A 22,911-nucleotide genomic window follows, 5' to 3' on the forward strand; every position below is an offset into this window, starting at 1 on the left:
GCATGTGGTGCTGGGGGATTGAACCGCGGTCCCTGATGCTTTTGCTAAGCTTGTTCTAAGTAGGTGCTTTAGACCACTGAGCCATCTCTCCAGCCCAAAGTAGAGATTTTAGTAGCTTAAATCCTACCTGAGTTTCTTCTGGCTTCCCCGTGTGGTTTCTGTGCACATCAGGGAACCAGAGTGAGATGGTCAAATTATCAGTAGTTGAGCAAGTCCCTCATTATGCCCCATAAAACACGTGGAGATAAAAATGACTCAAGACCATGTCAGCTAAAGTTCCTTTCCATCTAGGACATTCTTTCTCAGGAAAAGGAATGTTTGAGTAGACAGGAAGAGAAAATGGACATCTATTGAGATACCTCTGTCCAGATAAATTCAACACAAAGAGACAGGGAAGGGGATTGGAGCCCTTACCAGGAGTGCCTACTATGAAAAAAAAAATCACTGCTGAGTGACTTGTGACTGTGGCTGGGACACGGTTCTTAGAACATGGCACTTAGATACTCATTTAATTCTCACAACTACTCAAGAAAATATATGCTGTTGTAACCATCTTCCCCACTTTACTGGTTAGGAAAGAGATGCAGGTGTATGTTAGACAACTTACTAAAGATTTCACAGTGGCCAAACAGATCCCAGGAGAAAGAAGAAAGAAGCAGGCTACTTTGTTGCTTGGAATTGGGAACAACAAAGTTATTATGTAGAACATGGACCAGTGGGATACAGTAACCTCACTTGTCAGTAAAACCTGATCTCATCAGTGTCTCAGACTCTAACCAAATATCTTAGTGTTACACTTTCCTGTAGGTGTGGGATGCTAGGAAGCCTGGGTGAGGGGTGGAAATGGAGAGAAACCAGAGTACTCCCTTTCTGAGTCTTATGTGTAGCCTACTAGATATGCTCATAGCAATAGAGTATATGCAGGCAAGGGAAATGGTTTGAGGAAATGTAGGATGAACATATAGAATTTGTGGATGAAGATAAGCTGAAAATTCAGGGTTGGGGTTTTGAAGAATGATCTTGACTAAAGCTAGTTTGGGAGACATTGAATAGGTTGTCCCTTTAGACAGCTTTCAAGGACCTTTTTATTTCATAGCATTAGTCTAGTTCCTGGGGCATGATGTTTCTACCTCATTAACTGCAGTTGAGTGTGCAGCACAGAGTGAGATTCACTGCAGTATTTAGTCACCTATTTGATGGTCTGTTCTTTGCTAGACTCTTAGAACAGGGAGAACAGCATGCCAAAAATTACTAACTGTAATTGATTCAAAGAACTACCTACTTTTTGTTAAATCCATTTCTTTTTTCATTGTGTAAAATATCTATAGCATACAAGTGATTGTTTTAAGCATTTTGAAGTTTACAATTCAGTTAAATCCATTTGTTCTTAATCTACATTTTCTTTTTTTTTCCTTAGTCACTGTAATAAACCAACTTAGTTTATACTTCTTGTGGGTATGTTCTTTAAAATCTTGTTGTGTGTCACTTTTCCCTTGGAATCATAAACTTTAGGAAAAAGAATGGCTTGAGAGAATACTCAAGCCTGACCTTTGGACCAGTAAGGAAATAGGCTCAGAGAATCAGTTACTTGCCTAAGATCATAAGGCATATTTGAAGCAAAGCCAGATCAGTTCTCAATATTACTTTCCATGCTTTTTTTTTTTCTTGTTTGTTTTTCTTTGTTCTGACTGTCCATGAAACTTGAGACTTTCTGCTTTTGCCCCCTCATGTCCCATTATTTTTCTCTCTTTTGACAATGTTTCCATTCTTTCAGGGTAAATACTAGAAAGTAGGTATTTCCTTGGCTTTAATTTCTTTTTTCTTTTTCTTTCCTTACTTTAGAGCAATACATTATAATAAATCTTAAGGGAATCCAGAGATTTGGTACACTGACAAAAATATTTATTGTTTGTTTGTTTGATGGCACAAACATAATTTCTGCTCCAAGCTAATCCACTAATCTTACCAGTTGGGTCCTAGTACCTTCTGTTTCAGAATTGTCAAAAAAAGAGGAACAGAAGTCAAGTGTTGCCTTGAGTTTTTACCAATCAATTACTGACCCCAAGCATGATTGAGGTACAGTGTAAATGAGATTGTGCTTGAGATAAAGATTGCTGGAATATGTTTTTATTAATTCCTGGCAAATTACTATAACCATCATTCACTCCATCCCCATCTTTTTATTTTATAGTATTTACAGTACTTCATATCCCCATACATGTTTTTGTTGATGCCTCAGCTAGAGGTCATCTGCCTTGAGAATTGTTTATTCTAGGTATGAAATTCAAATATGCTGGTAAAATAAAAATTTGCCTTTTTGATTAATCATGAATAAAATTAAACCAAGGCTGTTAAGTAGAACTGCACCCTACATAAGGAAGAGAAAATAAGTATAGTTTCTTAGCACATTATGTTTTTCCCACGTAAGCAATAAGTACTGGTTACTGCCAGGTCTTGCCTGTGATTCACCATCCCTCTATGTTTTTATCTGATTTGAATCACCTCTGCTTATGAGTGGCTGTTTCAGCTCTTCTCTGCCTTACAGTAGCAGCATTAAAAGTACTTCAGTAGGTCAGGCATTTTAAGATTTTAGCCATCATTCTCTGTACCAATAGGCTTACTTTCTTGCTAGAGATTGCTTCCTATTCCATCTTTATAAAAGCTTTATTCATCATCCTTATCATTTGCTTTGTTAAGGTAGTTTCTTTCTCCTCTATGTGGAGCCATTATATTATTGATTGTATTTAGTAAAGTTTTCTCACCCTATTTTAATTTCATGTACTGAATTTTTTCTCTTCTGAAACTATATTGCTTCCTGAATTTGGATTTTAGCATTTTCCTTTTTAAGAAGATTGTAATTTTGATTATATTTGGCCTAGTTCCCCACTGTTAGTATTTGCACCATATGGAAAGTCCCTAGAATAATAGTCATGGTTCCTTCCCATCTTATTAGCTTACTGTTCTTTCTTCCTCCTATAGCTTCTCATCCTCGCTAATGCTTCTGGAAGCTACTAAGAAGTTAAAGTGACCTACGTAAAGTATGTCAGTGTCCCATTTAGTACACATATGTAACATTTATAAGTTATACTTTGCCGATATCCCAGAGGGACAGGATGTGGCTTATGATAAAGAAAAACACCCACATGTCCATTTGTACTGTTAAAAATAGTCAGAAAGGGAAACCAGAAACTATTTAAAGAGTTTAGTAATACAATGTACTTATCAAACATAAGAAAAAATTCCTTTGAAAAAATGAAAGAAGAACATAACCTTTTAATTATGTGACATTACAAGTATAGAATTCTGCTGTTCTACACTGGTAATGAAAGAAGATTGTAGTTGTGGTCTGGAAATAGTTTTCTATAATGACAGAATTACTGACATTGTTTCTTACTTTGTTCCCCTAGAAATTTTCTTTCTAAAATAAAAAACTAAAGTGTGTGTGTGGTTTTTTGTTTTGTTTTGTTTTGTTTCCTATTACCATTACTGACCTTTTTCATTCAGATTTACCACGAACAGCTATCATTTATTGATTACTTGCCATGTAGTAGGCATTCAGCTGGGGATTGGATACAAGTTACCTCATTTAGTCTCCACTGTTAGACCATGAGGTAGATGGTATTACTCTGTGTTAGAAATGAGTAGGGAACAGATTCTGTGTAGTACTTGGATCAAAATTGCACAGGTGGTAAGTGATAGTTTGAATGCAGGCCTTACTGGATACTAAGTCCATTCTCTTTCTATTATTCCTTGATGTTTTCTATTAAAGAAATGTGTTAGAAAGTGTATTAGTCTTCCACTACTATGATGCGTACCCTAGATAGTAAAGTTAAAAAGAGAAAAAATTTATTTGCTTCAGTTTTGGAGGTTTCAGAACATGATCAGTTCACCTCATTGCTTTTGGCGAAAAGGGTGACATATTGTGGTAAAAGCACACAGTAGAACAAAAATAGTCACGTCAGAGTCAAGAGAGGAAAAGGATGGGGCCAGGATTCCGCATGTGCCCACTAAAGGCATGTGCCCACTCTCCTGGACACTATATCCACTAGGTCTATCTCTCAAAGGTTTTACTGCTTCCCAACAGTGCCTTCAGCAGGGGACCAAGACTTTAACATGGGCCCTTGGAGGCATTCACATCCACTACAGGAGAAATTTAGCTATTAGAATTTCCTGATATTTCTCTCTCCAGGTTGTCCTTAGTGCAGAGTTTCCTACTTTGGGGTTCAGGCATATTTTTTAAATGGTGTCCTGATTTGCTTTGCACCTATTGTGTTGGAATTCCAAGGTGGGACTGATTGCTCTACACGGTCTTTAGAGGAGTCAGGAGGAAGAGGGACAACAGAGTGGTGTGAGGGAATGAGTACTCACTAGCTGTGCATGGCCTTCTTTGTACTGACCTGAGTGCCCCAAGACAGCTGTTGCTTTGAGGCAGAGGAGTACTAATATTATAACTCTCATACCAGCCTCTGGGTAAGTGGGTTCAGCCCCAATTTATCGATGGATAAACTGAAGCCCAGAACATTAAAGAAGTTTGTCCAAGGTCACATGAGCAGAAAGATGGAGTCATCAGTATTCTGTTGATAACACTGATTTATCTGAACCCAAAGCTCGTAGTCTCACAACGTATAGTTATAAGAAGCTTCTACTGGCTAGAGATAGGCTCTCTTCTCTCTCACCTTTCTTACTTGCACGGTGAAAGTAGGATTGTTTACAAAAATGTTTCGCTTTTTAGGTAAGTACACTTGAGGGTGAAATGCTGTCCTTTGGGGAATTATATGTGAGTATGGTATTTATCACTGCAGCCTATGAGCAGCAGCACTATTCAGAAAAGAACTACTGTGATCGCTGACTGTGATCAGGTAAACAGTGCTAATCTCTGTATTCTTAGCCACTTTATTGAAGATAAAATTTACCCATTAATAACCACTTTGCACAGTATTTCTTAACCTCTGTCTTTTCTCCCAGTCCAACCAGTCTATTGGTAGTGTTTCATCTTATTTCTGGTTCTGATGCCCAGTAACCTGAGATCCAGTGTAGGTTTGTATTACTTTATTTTGATCAGTGCATAGGTGACTTAGAAAGCATGATGTAGTCTTGAAGTATCTACCATTTCCCTTTGCCACTGAGATGAACCCTTTTCCCATGAAATGAAATGACCTCTGCAGTGCACAAAGCCAGTTTCTCACTAACTCTCCTTTAGGCTCCAGGATTAAGAGCATGCCAGTGCTTTATGATGCAATTCTTTGGTTTGTATACACCTTTATTGCAGAGAAGAAATGAAAGTATTGTGTGCACTGAAGTGATAATGATTCCAATCCAGTATACCTATTGTTCTTCAGATTTTTTTTTCTTTTATCCTCTGCTGTTGTTCATTTAACAGAATTCCTTTAAAAGCAAGTAAAAGTGAAGATTAAAGAATGCGGAGGTTGCTTCCATGCTCTTGATCTTTACTAGTTTCTGTGGCCTTACCTAACTTATTTAACATCTCTGGGCCTGTTTCAGCATCATGAGGATTAGAGATAATGTATGAAAAGTACATAGTACAGAGGTTGGCGAAGGGCAGATGTTCAATATAGAGAGCTGCTGTTACTAGTATAAAAAGCAAAGACCATCTTATGATGTAAAACTTGGGTCCTGTTTTGTTACAATAGTAAATAGCATTTCCCTGTGGGCTTCTTTGTGCTGCTTATATGCAATCCCAGAAAAAACAGTGAATAGTGTTCTCAGGAAAGATAGCTCTTTGTTCCCTTCAACAGACAAAAGAAACTCATTATCGTATCAAGTAGTGACTGTTGCTATTGAAATGGTTTATTTGTGTTTTTTTTTTTTTCTTTCTGTTTCTTCCCTAGGGATTTATTTGTGGCTTTTCAGTAGCAACAGGTGCAGCAGCAAGACTAGTGTCAGGATACGACAGCTATGGAAATATCTGTGGGCAGAAAAATGCAAAGTTGGAAGCAATACCAAACAGTGGCATGGACCACACCCACCGGAAGTGAGTAGTTTTACTGAATGTTGACCACTATGGAAACTTTGAAGGAAGCACAGAGAAAGTTCTGCTTTCCTTACTGCTTTAAAGATATTACCTACTGATTACTTTTACCTGACTTGTGTTGGTGTTTTTTGCTTGTATTTTTTAAACTGTATACTTGAATCTTTCCTGTTTTCTTTCAACAAATATACTCTCCAGAAAACAAAATTAGCTGCCATCTTATAATGGGCTACCTTGAGGTTTTAATGAATAAAGAATTGATTTAGGAGGATTACTCATATACTGTTTCCCTATTAACTTTCAAGTAATGCACTAAATTTTAACTCAGAAACTAACATAATGTTTTCTTCCTAAGATTATATGTAATGGGAGACAGCGGTGATAATGAATATTGGAACATTAAAATTACATAATAAAATTATGTGATGCATCCTTTATAAGTATCAATTTCTAATTTTATAGAAGACACATTTTCCCTTGTCAGACTGCAAAATTTGTTTTTGGGTTCTCAATATTCATCTTTTGGATTTCATGAAATTCTTATATTAATTGCTTTTTTCTGTAAGAGAGCTATTACTTAATTTTTAATGTGTATAAAGTGTATTTCGTTTAATATGTGTAATGCCAATATAATTGTTGAAATTGTATATTCATACTCCATCAAAACTTGTTAGAATATTTTAAATGGTGAACCAGATCTTCAGAATTAACAAAATTAACTTTAAGGTAGCAGGCCTAATATACTTTATAGGTAAATGCTAAATAGATGAAACCATTTTAGGTTATATCTAGCATTTTCCAGGAAAGCCATTTAAAATATCTATGTGTTATTTTATGTGAGTTAAATCAGCCTTTGTAAGATTAACTTGATTATTACACAAACTTGAAGAAATTCAAATAAACATACCTTTAATAAAGAAAAACTAATATAGATAGTCCAACAACATTTTAAGTAACAGGAATGAGTATGTGTGTTTTATGCCACAGTTGACAAGCACATGCCACCCTGTGAGGGAGCTGTAGCAGAGGCATAGCGAGATGCAAGGGCCTTCCCCAAATTCGCACAGCTGGTGGGCAGCAGAACGTCCGGGACGGACTCCGAGCTTCCTGCTTGATGTGTACCTCCATTCCTCCAGAGAAGGGAAAGTTGGATATTTAGCAGCTGGGGTGATTGTTTCATGGTGTCCTCATGAAGTTAATACAGAATTTAGATTTCATGTTATTTCTTGTAGCGAGACTGCCCATATCTTTTTTTTTTTTTTTTTTTTCCTTTTTCTTGGCAGAACTGGGGATTGAACTCAGGCCCTTGCACTTGCCAGGGAAGCGCTTAATCCACTGAGCCATCTCCCCTGCCCCTGTCCATATCTTTTTTGTTTACTCTTTGAAACAGTTTTGGACTCAGAAGTTGGAAGAATAGTAGAGTTCCATACCTTTTTTTTTTTTAGGTAGTGTCTGTGCCACAAAATATTTTTTAGTTTTTAATGCAGTTGAAACATGCCAAATGTAAAATATCATTATTTACCTAATGGGAGAGATGTGAGCAAAAGGACCATACTCCTTCAGGTCCTGATCACACGCATTACAGTCGCTTTTATGGCTTCCTTTGTAACTTGCTAGTGACTTCAAGCATGTCTTCATGCTAAGATTTGTGTGTCACTCTTCACATGCATGGTGGTTCAAGCCAGTAAAGTAATTCTTGAATTATTGTATTTATACTTAGGCCTCTTGCAAAGAGGAACTGCATATTATTCTAAGAAAGTAGTAGTTTTTCTCTGACTACTTAGCATAGTTGAAAGCCATTGTTGTTTAATGAAAGTACTTTCCTAAGTACAGTTACTCTTTAACTCCTGTATAAATGTTTAAAATTTATTTTTGATCTCTACTTTTTTCCTTATAAGTGTTTTAGTGCTAACCCATCTGCATGTAAATGGAAATTATTTACGATGAATATTTTTTAACGTACTTTTTCAGGTAAGTCTGTGTTTGGATTTGGAAGGCTGTAGTCTGTGATTGTTAACTTTATTTCATCTTTTTTTTTTTTTTCCTGTCAAATACATTGGCTTTCTTTCTCATCCATCTCTTTGTACTTTGTGTCAGGCATGTATGCCTATAATCTCAGCACACAGGAGGCTGAGGCAGGGGGATCGCTGTGAGGTCAGGGCCAAACTTTCTGTACGTCTTTGTCTTCAGCCCTATAACAGTCCCCAGGACTTACTGGGCTCTCCATTCATGTTTGTTGAATAAGTCAGTCAATGAATCCTCTAATATCTTGGGTGAAAGCAACCTTCATGAAAATTGTTCCCTTTATTAGAAAAAATAAAACAGAACTTCTGTTCTTTAAATGGCTACATTCTACTTATACAGTTCTCAGCATAACTGTTCTTCTCAGAGAGGTTTTCTTTGATCTCACAATGTAAAAGTATTTTCTCATATGTGAATATACATTTATGTATAATGTACATTTATGTATAAATGTACATTTATGTATAATTTGTACAATGTACACCTCTCAGTTTGGGGATGCAGCTCAGAGATGGAGCTCTTACTTAGTATGTGCAGTTGCTGGGTTCAATCTGCAGCATTGGGAGAAGGGGAAAAGGAAAAGTGTATCTCTCCTGAGAGAGGCAATGAAGCCTGTTTTATTCAATGCCGTATCTCTAGGGCCCTCCTCAACAGCTGGAGCATCACTAGTACTCAGTTAAGTTCTAACTGAATAGGTGAATAAATTTATTTTAGGAGGTGCTTATGAAGTATAAATTAGTGAATTGAGGATCTGAATGTTTTATTAGTAATATATTGTTCAATGACTTTCCATTCAAAGACTTTTCCATTTATATTCCCACCAGCAGTGTCTGAGATTACTTTATCTTTGCTAATATTATTAGTTTTTTTTTTCCCACTAAGGTTGATAGACCAAAGAGTGGTGCTTTATAACTTTAATTTGCATGTCTTTGATTATTAATGAGTGTGAACCTTTCCTCCTACTGTCAGCCTCTCAGAAAGACTGTTACGCTTGCATGTCTATTCTTGGTCTTCTTAACTCTAATCTGCTCCATCCTATACACTGTGATAAGATTAAATTCTTCCAGGACCTTTATTTTGCTCCCTCCCTACTTCAGAGGTTTTCCTTTTGTGCTACTATCTATATCAGTGATGGTGAATGTCCTAGAACTTTCTGTGATACAAACAGCCCATTGCAGGATGCGTGCCGCAGGTTCAAAGATGAGTCCACTTAGTGCAGTTTTAGACCTTCCTCCATCTGCATTCCTTGTACCTATCTAGCCCTCTCTCACTGTTCATCAGGATGTTTTATTACTGTCCATGATAATTCAATTGATTCTATCTCTGTGTTATTCTTTCTCTATGTCTGCTAATTGGAATCTGAAACACTTAAGAGAGCCTCATTACTAATCTTTTAATGAAATGTTTCAGAATAACCCATAATGAACTGTCTTTGACTTTGATCACCTAAACTTTTCTACCTCAGGGTATATGGAAACTTAAAGTCCACAAGAGCCAAGATGAGAAAGGGTCAACATGGAAATTGCAATCCTATCGTTGTAATCACAGAAGTAATGTCTATCACCTTTGTAGGCCCCTCCCTCCCAAACTCAAGGAAAAATGATTACACAAGGTAAAGACACTGAAAGCAGGGGGAACAGAGGTGTCTTGGAGCATGTGCCCTCTGCCTAATTCCATCTCCTGGACACACCATGGCATTTATAAATCCTGAGTTTGAGCACCAGTAGTTCCTTTATAAAGACATTTTAAATTGTAAGAAGGAGAGGAAGAAAGAAATGGAAAGGAAAAGACTACCTGTTTTAATCAGAATGTTTAAGATGTCAACATGACTATAAAAATTCCGTTGGTAGTAAGAAATGTTTTATTTCATTATATCATCCAGTTGTAATGTGTTCTTTTGAACTGATAAAGGTACATAGGAAAATTGCAGACAGAATGTTATGAGGTATACAAAAGCCTGAACTTGAAATAATTAAGTTGATTTTAAAGTTGGCTACTTGAAACTATTCTGCATAGAAACAAAGCTATAGCTAAGATCCTAAGGCTGGGTCAGTTCTGAAATGCTCATCTATCTTAAAACCAAGAAATGCCAGAGATTAGAGGAATTTATAGGTTACTTAAGATACAACCTCCTTAAAGCATTGTATGAGATATTTTTGAGTGCCAGTTAAAGCCAAAAAAGGTGAATGACTTGCTTTATAACTGAGCTATGGTGATAATAATATTCGGTGATAATAATAACATCAGTGGGAAACAGGGTGGAGGTGACACAGTAGTACTTCAGTTCATAGTCTTAATTCTTTCCATAATTCTGGTCACAAACTGAATTGGATGAGAACCAAAGCATATTCTGTGCTTTATGGGAAAATTTTATTCAGTTCTCATGCAATTCAATTTGCAATCCAGAATTGTGGAAAGAATTTTCTGAAACAAGATATGATAGTACTTTTTAACTCTGATTAGCAATTCCAAAACATAGGTCTCTTCTGCAACATTCTAGATTATCTAACAGTTGTCCACATCTATAATGTGTAAGCAGGCTTAGGGTGTACTGTCCTTTGTTTTTTATTTATTTATTTATTTTTTGCAGAACCGGGGATTGAACTCAGACCCTTGCACTTGCCAGGGAAGTGCTTATTCCACTGACCATCTCTCCGGCCCCCTGTCCTTTCTTAGATGAAAATAATTATTATTATCAAAAAGCTTTATTTGACTAACTGATTTGGAAGTTTGTAGTCTAAAATCAGGCGGTTCCATTGGTTCAGCCTATGGTGAATGTCTGATGATGGATGGCATTGTATCTTGGCAGAAGTGCATGTTGGGAGCATGTGTAGAGGGAGCACATGTAGAAACAATTATATTTCAAAACAGGAAGCCCGAGATAGCCCTGTTGTTACTAAAATCTTCCTTAAAAGGAAGCTGCTTATCTTCTCTATAAGTTTGGACAAAGCAGGGATACTCTTATTTAGGATACCTGAACTGGTAAATTGAAGGGCTGCCCTAGTACAACTAGTAGCTTTTTTGGCCCATGGGAAGAAGATTGGGATAGGGCAAAAGTGTCATGTTTTCTACCACAAACATTCCCATTCCTGGTGCCCAGGATAGGGAGAGGATATGATGAGGTGACAGTGACCTTTATGTGTATAGGTTATTGGAAATCTACATGAGAATATGGAACTGGAAGTAGTTGTTTTGAGTTAGATATTACATAATTATTAGAATGTTGTCTTCCATTCTGCAAAAATCTCCTAACACAGCTTAGTATCCATGTTTTTTGTTACTATAAGAAATTTTCCCAATGTAGAGCTTATCAGTATTGATTGTTATGTAGAAGGTCTATAAAGATATATTTTTGCACACATCAAATTTTCTTTTTTATCTTTTTGTCTTTTTTTCCTAAGGAAGCTATTTAAAGTCTCAATTACTGAGAAAGGCACTATGGGCCTAAAGTGCCTCTTACATTTGAAATGTCTGTGTTAACAGCATATAAGGGAATTTAAGGTCTGAGGAGGGTAGTGACAGCCATGTATGGGTATAATCTGCAGGGAGAGCATTTTATTGGATACTTTGTTTTTTCAGTTTTTTGCATTATCTTTAGCAAGGTGTCAAGTGAAGAAAGAATGTAAATTTTATTTAATTGTTTTCATTTTCATTGTGAGCTCACAGCTTATAATGTTTGTGCTAGGACCTCTGAGATTATTGAGCCCCTTCATTTTATGAATGAAAAATGAGTTTGGAAAACATGTGTAACTTGATGAAGACAAGCAGAGTTATAGTTGTCCCTCAGTATGCGGGGAGAAATGGTTCCAGGACCGCCCCTCCAATACATGCACACGGATGCCAAGATCTGTGCAGTTCAAGTCTTTTGTGTAAATTGTGTAGTATTTGAAAATACTAGTGTACATGCTTACATATAATTTAATTCATTTCTGGATTTCTTATAGTGCCTAATACAGTGTAAATAACTGCTGCACTATTGTTTGGAGGCTAATGATGAGGAAAAATTCTGTACATGTTTGGTACAGGTGCAATTTTTTCCCTAATATTTTCAGTCCATGGTTGCTTGAAACTACACATGTAGAACTCACAGATCCAGAGACCTGATGATAATAGCAGGTGAGCTGTCCCCTCTCACACAGTCCAGTGTTCTTTGTATTATGTTCTTCACTATCTCTGGTGAGCTGCAGAGTGATTCCAATTTCTCACTTTTTTCATTTTTGGAATGAAATTTTTCCCCTCCCCTCCCCTCCCCTCCCCTTGCCTATTTTTTTTTTCCTTCCAGTGCTGGGGATTGAACTCAGGGCCTTGCCCTTGCAGGCAGGCGCTTAAGCCACTAAGTTATTTTCCTGGCCCTCAGTATTTAAATTTTAAGAAAAATACTTCTAGAGGAACATGGAAAAAAGAGGGCCAGTTACATACTTTAATAAAGTTAAAGCTAAAGAAACTTTAAAGAGAAATGTGGAGGCTTTCTTGTCTGTTTCCATCTCTGTCAAATAAATTGTGATAATGCACAGCACTATTCTTATTTCATACTTAGACTTTTTTAACTGTATGTTTTTTAAAGATTTATTGAAAAATACCTAGTTTAGGGCTAGCCAAATAGCTCAGTGGGTTAAAGCGCCTGCAAGCAGGCACAGGGCCCTGGGGTTCAATCCCCTGGCCTGCCGTGCCGGCCCCACCTCGGGGGGTACACTGAGATGGCAGTTGAGACTGGGGGTGGTGGCACATGTGCCTGTAATCCCAGCTCTTGGGAGGGTGTAAACAGGTGGATCACTACTAGTCTGATCTAGTAGTGAGACCCTGTACACCCTGTAGACCCTTCCCTAAAATACAAAAAGAAGAAAAAGAAAAATACCTAGTTTTAACAGATAGTGTTTTTTTGTTTGTTTGTTTCATTAACAGTGGTGTTAAAGAAGCACTCTATTTTTATAATCTCTTCGTGGGTACAGAATGAGACTTCAGTGGCCAATGGTAACATTTAAAGCTCAGAGGTATATAGATCGAATGTGTCTGGTTCATTCTGTGCAATGCTTGTTAAATAGGTACAAATCTAGAATTATTTAGAGGGCTGGTAGTGATACTGTACCAATGTGAAGAATATGTTCACTGTTCAAATAATTGCTCTCTGGTCTATATTATCTTATATAACTATCTTAAACATTTGTATTATTCAACGTATAAAACATGTCTCTTGAAGAGTTATAAAATCTTGTTGACATACCTTTTCCTGTTTAAAACAGAAAATGTATTGAAAAACTGATAAATTGACTAAAATATTTGCTTAATATTTTACTCTGTATAATTTATGCATCCAGAACAGTGTTTATTTCTCATCTTCCTGATTTAATTGCTGTTTAATGAAGGACTCTTTATTCTTAAAAATTCTAGGAATTATTTTATTTAGCCCTCAGCCATCATTCATCAAAAATCAACTGTGTGCTAATGAAGTACCTCATGGTCCCAAAAAGGGTTTTGGTGAAATTCATGCATGCATGCATTCATTCATTCATGAGCTCTACTTCTTGGCCATGAGGTAAATAGGCAAAATTTTTTGTATCCCTTGGAAGTTATAGCAAGGAATCAGGACTTTATAAAATCATCATGCAATTAAAATTTCTTACAGTTGAAGTAAGTGTTACAGTTTCTATTCTAGTTTCCTGGGTTCCTAACAGGAGGGTGGTGGCGATAGAAAAGTATGACAATTTGAAATAGAGTTGGGACTACCTTTCCATTAGCTTTTTATTGTTCCTATGACACAGTACTACAAACTAGATAACTTAAGATGATAAAATTCTGTGAGAAAGAAGTCTGTATGCAGCACACCTTAGCTGGTTTTCTGGGTTTTTTTGTTTTGTTTTGTTTTGTTTTGTTTTGTTTTGGTGTGTGTGTGTGTGTGTGTGTGTGTGTTTGTGTGTTTGTGTTTGTATTTTAGGGAAGGGTCTACAGGGTGTACAAGGTCTCACTACTAGATTGGACTCATAGTGATCTGCCTGTTCCCAGCCTCCCAAGAGCTGGCATTACAGGCACACGCCACCATGCCAGCGTCTCAGCATGCCCCTGGGGGCGGGGCCAGCACAGCAGGCCTGGGGATCGAACCCCAGGCCCCTGAGTCTGCTTGCAGGCACTTTAATTCGTGAGCTATTTGGCTGGCCTTTTGGTTTTCTGCTGTAGGTTTCATAAAGCTGAAAATCAAAGTATTGACATGACTGCAGTCCTTTCTTGTGACAGTGAGGAATGAATGGCCTTCCAAGATTATTCAGGAGGTGCTGGGGAGATAGCTCAGTGGCATAAGTGCCTACCTGGCAAGTATAAGGTCCCAAGTTCAATCCTTGATCCTGCAAAAAAAAAAAAAAAGAAACTCCCAGGATTGTTCTGGGATTGACAGTTCTGTTTCTTATGTCTGCAGGATTATAATCCTGTTTCTTGCTGTTTTAGTCTCCTCACTAGGGCTAAGTATCTGATACCCACAATTTAGAGGAGGAGAGGCTTATTTTGGCTTAGAGTTATAGATGTTTTAATCTATAGTTATAAACAACATGGTAGAAAGGCCTGGGTAGAGAAAAGTTGCCCATTTCATGGCATCCAAGAAGTAGAGAAAGGAGGGAGGAGCTTGGAAAGGAGAAATGTCCTTCCAGGTCATGTCCCCAGTGACCCACCTCCTGCCATACTCCACTTCCTAACATTTGTTTAGGTCTGAACTCATCCATGATTTAATGGATACCTCCATGGTGCAGTCACCTTCCTAAAGCCCCACCTCTGAACACATGAGGCTTTTGGGAGACATTCTAAATTTGAACTTTGGGGCCAGTGAGATAGCTTAGCAGACTAAACACCTGCTTAGGCAGGCACAGGGACTGGGGTTCGATCCCTGGCACCACATGCCTGGCTGATCCTACCCCCAATCACACAGCCTGCGACTGAATCTGGTCATGGTGGCACATGCCCATAATCCCAGCACTGGGAGGCTTGAAAACAGGAGGATCACTACAAGTCTGAGCTGCACAGTGAGCTCCTGCACAAAATACAAAACAAAAAAACCAAAAACTAAATCTGCACTTTTAACACTTGGTGACTGCCAGCTAAGAGTAATTATCCTTGACTTCCAGAGTCAGCCTGCATGTTCCATAGCCTATATTCTGTGGCTCCTGACTCCTTCCAGTGCTTGGGCCAAATCTTTTTGATTGTTGAATCTCTCTAACCTTTCTTGAGGACAGCATCTTGGTTATAGCTTGTTCATGTGAGTTGAAGAATCACCAATGTGTGAAGGCTCAGGGACCAGGATACCTAGGCAGTTTTAGATTCTGTATTTGGCAGGTTGGTGGTTCAGGGTAGGATTTAAGTTGTTTCAGAGGAAGATCAAATAAAGTAGGGTTTCTTAAAGGAGTGTATACATAGGAATGGTTAGAAGGAAGCTGGTAATTTAACATGTGAGATTTGAGGCTAAGAAGTAGCTCCAAGAGCACAACTTCTGGTAAGGATGGAATTCTAGTTAAAATGCCAAATGTGGTTCTTCATGGCTGAGAAACACCATGGATGGAGTATATAAATTAGAATTTTTGCAAGGCTAAAGCTAGGTGAAGACCAGCACTTGCAGGAAGGAGCTCTTGATTTCATCTCTTGAAAATTACAAACTTAAAAGATAAAGGGCAGTCCGTATTTTACAGTGTTTTACCCATCTGTTATTGAGGAATTCTTAAGAGCAGCACAGTAGCTCTTCTGCTTCTTCCCAGACAGAGGAATAAGTTTGGATAAATGCAGATGTTCTAAGCATTTGAGGACTTCAGCATTGCTTTGAGGAAAAGCATTCTTTTTTCTCTCCTATCTAGTAATCTGATTTTAGTATTAACTTACCACTTCTCCTAGTTTAGCTTAAAATGACAAGGAACAGATTTGCTTAATATCTCATATCAACTTGTTTGTGGAATAATATCCCACAAATTTACAAGTATTCAGATAGTATTACAAGTATTAATGATGTCCGAAACTGAATTATGTATTGTATTAATAATGCAAGTTTTTTAAAAACTCATTTTCTCCCATGGAAAATATTAAAAGTTGTAAAAGTGATAGCTAAACTTTTAGAAGACAAACTTATAGTGACATCTCTTTTTCTTTCCTTTTTTTTTTTTTTTTTTTTTTACAATACCAGGGATTAAACTAAGGACCTTGTGCATGCCAGGCAAACACTTATTCTACTGAGCCATCTCCCCTATAGTGGCATCTCTAAAAATATTTTTGTCACATTTTGTGACTAATATTCTTTAGCTTGAGTTTTAAGCTCCTTAAAATGTAACATCTATTCCGCTAGTATAATTCTACATCTAGGATAACACTTGACTGTGGATACTACTATTAGCAATTTGAAAGACAGATCCAGCTACATACCTTAGAAATGCAAGAGTTAGAAGTCAAAATGGTTTACAGATTCTAAATAGCAAAATGAAAAACAGAATGAGATGACATAGATACAACTTAGCAGGTATGGTACAATTAGTGCTTCTCTGTGTTTTACAACTAGGTTTGCACACTTGCCATATCTAAGCTGGGCAACTGATACACAGACCCAATCCAGTGTGAACTGGTTCCAGGTTAACTTGACACCTATCAAGATTGTAAAACCTTTTGTCATTATGTATAACCTCAGAGGTAGTCACCTTTGTAATATACTTCATTAAATATTAGCCATCTCAACTATGAATTTTATGGTCCTTGGGTTTGTCACCTACTTATGTTTACTTGTGAGAGTTTTAAGGTACTGACAAGTTTTTAGGCTCTTAATACAATTTGCAGGTCCAGAGGTCAGCAAAACCATCCTGAGTTTTAATAATTTGCCAAACTCACAGGATTCACTGAAAGCTGTTGTACTCATGCTTACAATCTGTTACAAGGAAAGAATATAGATTGAAATAAGCCAACAGAAAGGGGTGAAGAGAGAAGAGTATCCAGAACGGAGCAACAAAGAGTCAGAATACAAGAATGTGGCTGGCAGCGGAAGCTCATCTGAGCTCAAGTGTTCTGAATTTTTACCCTAGGACTCCACTGTGTGGCTGACTCAGTCTTCAGCCCTTAGGCCCTATGGTCAGGCTGATACTGAGTGATTAAAAAACACTCAGTGAACATGAAGTTGGTCTCTCTAGAATGGTCACCTCTACCCTCAGTACTATCTGGTGTGGCCCCACCCTCAACCTAAATCATATTGTAGATTATCAACCATGATCTAAGACTTAAGTACATAAAGCCACTTCTATGAAGCTTAGGAATTAACTTTGGAAGTCAAGGTCAAAGTCCAGATCTCTCTCTCTCTCTCTGAGTAAGTTTATATTTTTATGTATCTTTTTGAGACAAGAGTCTTGCTATATAGTTCAGGCTGATCTGGAGCTCACTGTGTAGCCCAGGCTGCCCTCAGATTTGCAGCAATCCTCCTGCCTCAGCCTCTTGAGTGTTGGGATTACAAGTGTGTGTCAACACTCCTGGGCTTTTTAAAACTGAATTTTGTAAAGTACATTTTGAAAATAAAATTTTAAATATTTGATTTTTATAGTTTTTATTGATTATAACTTACATAGAGTAAAAATTGACTCATTTTACATGTACAGTTTGAATTTTGGTAGATGCCTATAGTCATGCATCTCTGCACACTTCTTTCATCCTTAAAACATTACTGTGTCCTTTGTAGCCAGTTCTTGGTTCCATCCTTATTCCCAGGTAACCAACAATCTATTCTTTTGTCAGTATAGTTTTGCTTTGCAGAATCTTACATTATACAAGGTTTTGCCTCCCCCTCTTTTTTTTAGAAAAGAAAAATGAACGCTAAAAACAGTGGTTTAAAATTTTAAAACAGTGGGCCAGGGGAGATAACTCAGAATAAGTGCTTGCCTGGCAAGCTCAGGGTCCTAAGTTCAATCTCTGGTTTCGCAAAAAAAAAAAAAAAAAAAAAAAAAAGAAAAAGAAAAATTTCAAAACAAGATTATAAAGATTATAGCAAAGTAACAATAGTAATTTCTGCCTTTTTAAATATAGAATAGTAATATCATTTGGGTTTTATTCATATTGTTTAATAATATTTATTCATATTGTTTAAATATATCAGCTCGTTCTATTTAAATTGCTTAGCAGTATCCCTTTGTATGACTATATTGCATTTTATTTTTATTTTTTATTTATTTTTATTTTTTTGCGGAACCAGGGATTGAACTCAGGCCCCTGCGCTGGCCAGGCAAGCGCTATTCCACTGAGCCATTTCCCTGGCCCCTATACTGCATTTTATTGGTTGTTCATCTTTTTAAAAGTGTTTGGATTACTTCCATATATGAATTGATTTTTACTGCCATGAATAATACTGCTTTGAAAACTTATGTACATGATTTTCTGGAATCAAGTATTTCATTACTCTTGGGTGCATACCTAAGATCAGTATTGCTGAATCATATGGTAAAGGTGTATTTAACTTTCTAAGAAATTGTCAGACTGGTTTGTAAATTGCATCATTATGCGTTCCTGCTAGAAAAATGGGAGGGTTTTAGTTGCATTACCTTCTCACCTGTATTTTGTATTATCTTTTTCAACTGGATGTGTAGTAACATCTCATTGTGGTTTTCAATTCAGTGATTCCTAGTGACTAACCAATACTGAGCATCATTTTATTTTTTTATCTTTATTTTTTGTATTTGATACAGGGTCTGCAGGGTCTATAGGTTCTCACTACATAGATCGTACTCATACTGATTCTCTGTTTTTAGCCTCCCAAGTGCTGGGATTACAGGCACACACCACCATGCCCAGTTTCAATGGCCATCTTAGTGTGCCCTGGGGGTGGGGCCAGCACTGCATGCCAGGGATTGAACCCTGGCCTCTGCACTCTGTCTAAGCAGGCACTATAGTCTGCTGAGCTATTTGGCCAACCTTTGTCATTTTAAATATTGATTGACTATTTACCTCTCTTCTTTTGTGAAGTATTCATACTTTTTGCACATATTTTAAACTAACCAGTTTCTGTTAATGTTACCAGAATTCCCTATGTAATCTAGATTCAAGACCTTTGTCAGATAAATATTTTGCAAATATTTCTTCTGTGGTTTGTCCTTTTATTATGTTTGCTTTGTTTTTTTTTAACAGGATTTCACAATGTTTCAGGCTCACTTTAAACTTACTGTTCAGCTAAGACTGGCCTTAAACTTGCTGCAGTCTCCTAGATCCTCCTACCTCTGCCTCTGGAGGCATTGCCACCACAACTGGCTTCCTTTTTTTTTTTTTTTTTTAACAGCATCTATTAATGGGGAAAAGAAAGTTTTTAATTTTGATGAAGTCAAATTTATCTAATTTTAGTAATGGTTCATATTTTTTGTGTTCTAAGAAAGCATGGCCACATTTCTATGCTTTCTGTTGGAATTATTTTAATTGTGCTCATATGTTTTGGTGTATGACCCATTTTTAGGATCATTTGCGGAAAAGTCAAGATTTATCTCCTCCAGACCCTCATATAAAATTACAGTTACTCCAGTAGCATTTGTTGAAAACACTATCCTCCCTATTGAATTATCTTGGCACTTTGTTGAAAGTAGATTTTAAGTTTCAGGGAGGGAAAGGAATCTTTGTTAGGCACATCCTCCAGTGTTTCTATTTGAGAAATAGAAATCTTCAAATAAAAAAAAAAAGATTGTAACCTTTTTATACCACTGTTTCAAATAACTAGTTGCAATAATGATATAAAAGAGATAAATGGAATAAGTGTAGGTCATTAAAGAGAAAAATAGGGTTATTTGCAATGACAATGGGTTATAATGTGGAATGTTTAGGAGATGCAAAAGAAGCATATCTTGAAATGAGGTGCTTAAATTATAGGTTACAAAACACATTCCTAAGTAAATTCAGTCATTTATTTTATCAATACACAGGAAATATAATGAAAAAGATAATAGGTTTGAAAAATCAAAACCTAAGAGGATAAATAAACAAACAAGGCCAAATATACCAAATTATATTTCAATAGAAGAAAAACAAGATTTAGGAGAAATACAATCTATTATTGGCATTTAGTCTTAATAAAGATGACAGTACTAACAGTTAATTTATAGATAATAAAATACCAATTAAGATCCTAGTAGGAGAGCTGGGGATATGGCTTAGTGGTAGAGCTCCTGCCTTGAATGCGCAAGGTCCTGAGTACAATCCCCAACGACACACACACACACACATACAATCCTAATATATGTTGAATAAAGCTTGATTGGATAGCTCAGTGGATTAAATGCCTGCTTAGGCAGAGTGCAGCTGCCAGAGCACACTGAGATGGCAATTGAGACTGGGCATCGTGGCGCACGCTTGTAATCCCAGTTCTTGGGAGGCTGAGCACAGAATAATCACTACAAGTCCGATCTATGTAGTGAGACCCTGCACACCCTGTAGACCCTGTATTAAAATACAAAAAAAATAAAAGAAAACTTGATTGGTAGTAGTATTTATCAGAGTTTAAAAACAGATAAGAATTTGGGGATGGTGCTCTTAAAATTATTCTTGTTCACAAAATAATTTAAAAGGATTAGAAGTAGTTACATGAATAACAATGAAAGATGAGGAGCTATATGTAGAAGTACAGAAAAGATTAGACCAAAAATCTAGCCTGATTATAATTTTTGAAATGAGCACTATTAACTGGTCTTTCTGCTTTTGAAGGCAGAAAGAAAACCTTGTGGTTTTCACCAAAGGTTACAAATCTGAAAACTTCTAGCCAGACACTGTAAATCACATTAAGTGGGCTACACGTGCGACCGTAGGAAATACTGGACTTTATACTGTATGTGTATGCACTGCATAAAAGACTGGCTGTTGCTTGATTCTAGCCCAGGATTGGCATGGAACATCGGAGCCCATCTTGCTAACTTCTCAGGAGAATGGACAACATTTGGTGGAAAGAAGCAAGTGGGGAATATACAAGACCTTTTGATCTTCTGATTTTTAAATGTTGGCAATTAGTGGACTGGTCACAATAAGCATGGAGTATGGGTGTTCTTTCTCCATGAGTGAAGGTTGCATATGTTATTAATCTGGTTACCAGATTAATAATTGTGTGCTTTAGAAGCTAATGGGAGTTTTGCCATTCCAGACCAAAACTTGTTTCAAAGTACATTAGTGAGACAAGCTGAACGTAAGTGTGGTAATGTGGGCTAGGGTAGCTCAGTGGTAGAGCAATTGCCTAGCATGCTTGGGGCCCTGGATTCAATCCTCAGCAGCACCTCCCAAAAGATAAAAAAACTCAAACTAAATTATAAATTAAAAATGAGTTAGAACAATGATGGAGAAAAAATAGAAATAAAGGAATTAACCCTAAAGTGGTTTAATAAATGAGAAGCCATGGAAAACAAAAGCTGTAAAACAAGCAGTGTTTAGCAAAAAAGTATTGGGTTGAATAGTAATAAGAAAGCTACATTTAGATCTATTTTAATCTCATACCATGCAGACTAAATTCCAGGGAAATTAAATGTTTTGAAATCAACATTTTACTTACCTTTGTTGTAGAGGATATAATTTATAAATTGTTGAAGCTATACAGAAATTAAATAATGCCAAGGTTGGCATGTTCAGTTATGGGAAAAACTGATGCTCTGATATGAAAACAATAAAATAAAAATAATATTGTCAGGTTTTTTATGATGGAAACGGTCTTTTTGCAGGTATTTGGGGATATATCTATGAGGGTAGATCAGATAGAAAAACCAAAAGTTAGTTTACCTGTGGAAAATAACAGTAGTACTGTTTAGCCTAAAGAACTTCATTGGTAATATGGGCATAATGGTAATACCCACTTCCTAGGTTATTTTGATACATACTCCTTAGCACAGTACCTGGCTCTCTAAACATTAGCTGTTATTTATTAGTGTCATCTTTGTTATCATCTTTCAAAAGTTTTGAGGATATTTATCAAAGCGTCTTTCAGCTTTATTCAGATATCTATGAAGAACTTTCTCATATTCTGTTTCATTGATTTTTTTAGTGTAGCTCTAGGAAGTAAGTAAATATTTATCAGTGGAAGCTTTCAGGATTCATTCTTCCATAGTCACAGCTTGGTCTTGTCACCTTTACTGCTCCACCTATAAAATCAATTCAGATAATTCAAGAATTTCCCCATTCTGCTCACAGGCTTGTCTTTTCCAGCTTGCATGTTTGTTTTGTTACTTTTTATTTTTGTCTTTGCAACCAGTCTTCGATCGCTAGCTGTTTGACTCCTATATTTTATCCTATGTGATCTTTTTCTTTTCTCTTTTCTCTTTTTATTCTTGTGAATTTTTTTGATAATGTCTTGGCAATACCTACTACTTAACTCAGTTGCATTCTGTCTTTTTGACAAATTTAAAATAATTTTGATAGGTAAAGAATTTGAATAGCTTTTTCTCCAAAGAAAATACATGAATGAATAGATATATGAGTAGACAAATGAAAAATGTCTAGTATCAATTATCCAACAAGGAAATGCAAATCAAAATCACCTCTTCACATACACTTCACTAGCTATAAAATGTACACTTTCAAGTTTTGGTGAGGATATGGAAAAATTGGCTCCTCCTCACTCCCATATGTTGCTGATAGGCATATAGAATGGTATAGCTGCTCTGGTGAGCAGTCTAGCAGTTCCTTTAAATATTAAAATAGTGCTACCATATGACCTAATAATTTGACCTTTGGTACTTACCTAAGTCAACACAAAATTCTGTACCTGAAAGTGATTACAGCATTATTCATGATAACTAAAGAAAAAAAGGAACATTAATGTACATTAACTGATAAGTGAATAAATAAAATGTGGCATGTCCATACAGTGGAATATTAGCCACAGAAAAGAATGAAATATTAATGTATGCTCCAGTATGATGAACCTTGAAAGCATTATTTAGGAAAGGAAGCCA

General features: G+C 36.6%; 1 protein-coding gene across 2 annotated transcripts in view; it reads left to right on the forward strand.

Annotated features, from left to right (window-relative positions):
- The window catches only part of Slc44a1 (solute carrier family 44 member 1), a 96,004-nt gene that overhangs the window by 4,950 nt on the left and 68,143 nt on the right, over positions 1-22,911 (forward strand). Inside the window, exon 2 of one of the 2 annotated variants that reach the window (XM_004638065.3) lies at positions 5,850-5,992. The exons of the other annotated variant lie outside the window; for it this stretch is intronic. Within the exon in view, the coding sequence (XP_004638122.1) occupies positions 5,850-5,992 (143 nt within the window). The remainder of the gene's footprint in view (positions 1-5,849; positions 5,993-22,911) is intronic. 2 annotated transcript variants of the gene reach the window in all.

Source organism: Octodon degus, unplaced genomic scaffold (assembly GCF_000260255.1).
Source record: "Octodon degus isolate 3935 unplaced genomic scaffold, OctDeg1.0 scaffold00094, whole genome shotgun sequence".
In the NCBI taxonomy this organism is placed as follows: domain Eukaryota; kingdom Metazoa; phylum Chordata; class Mammalia; order Rodentia; family Octodontidae; genus Octodon; species Octodon degus.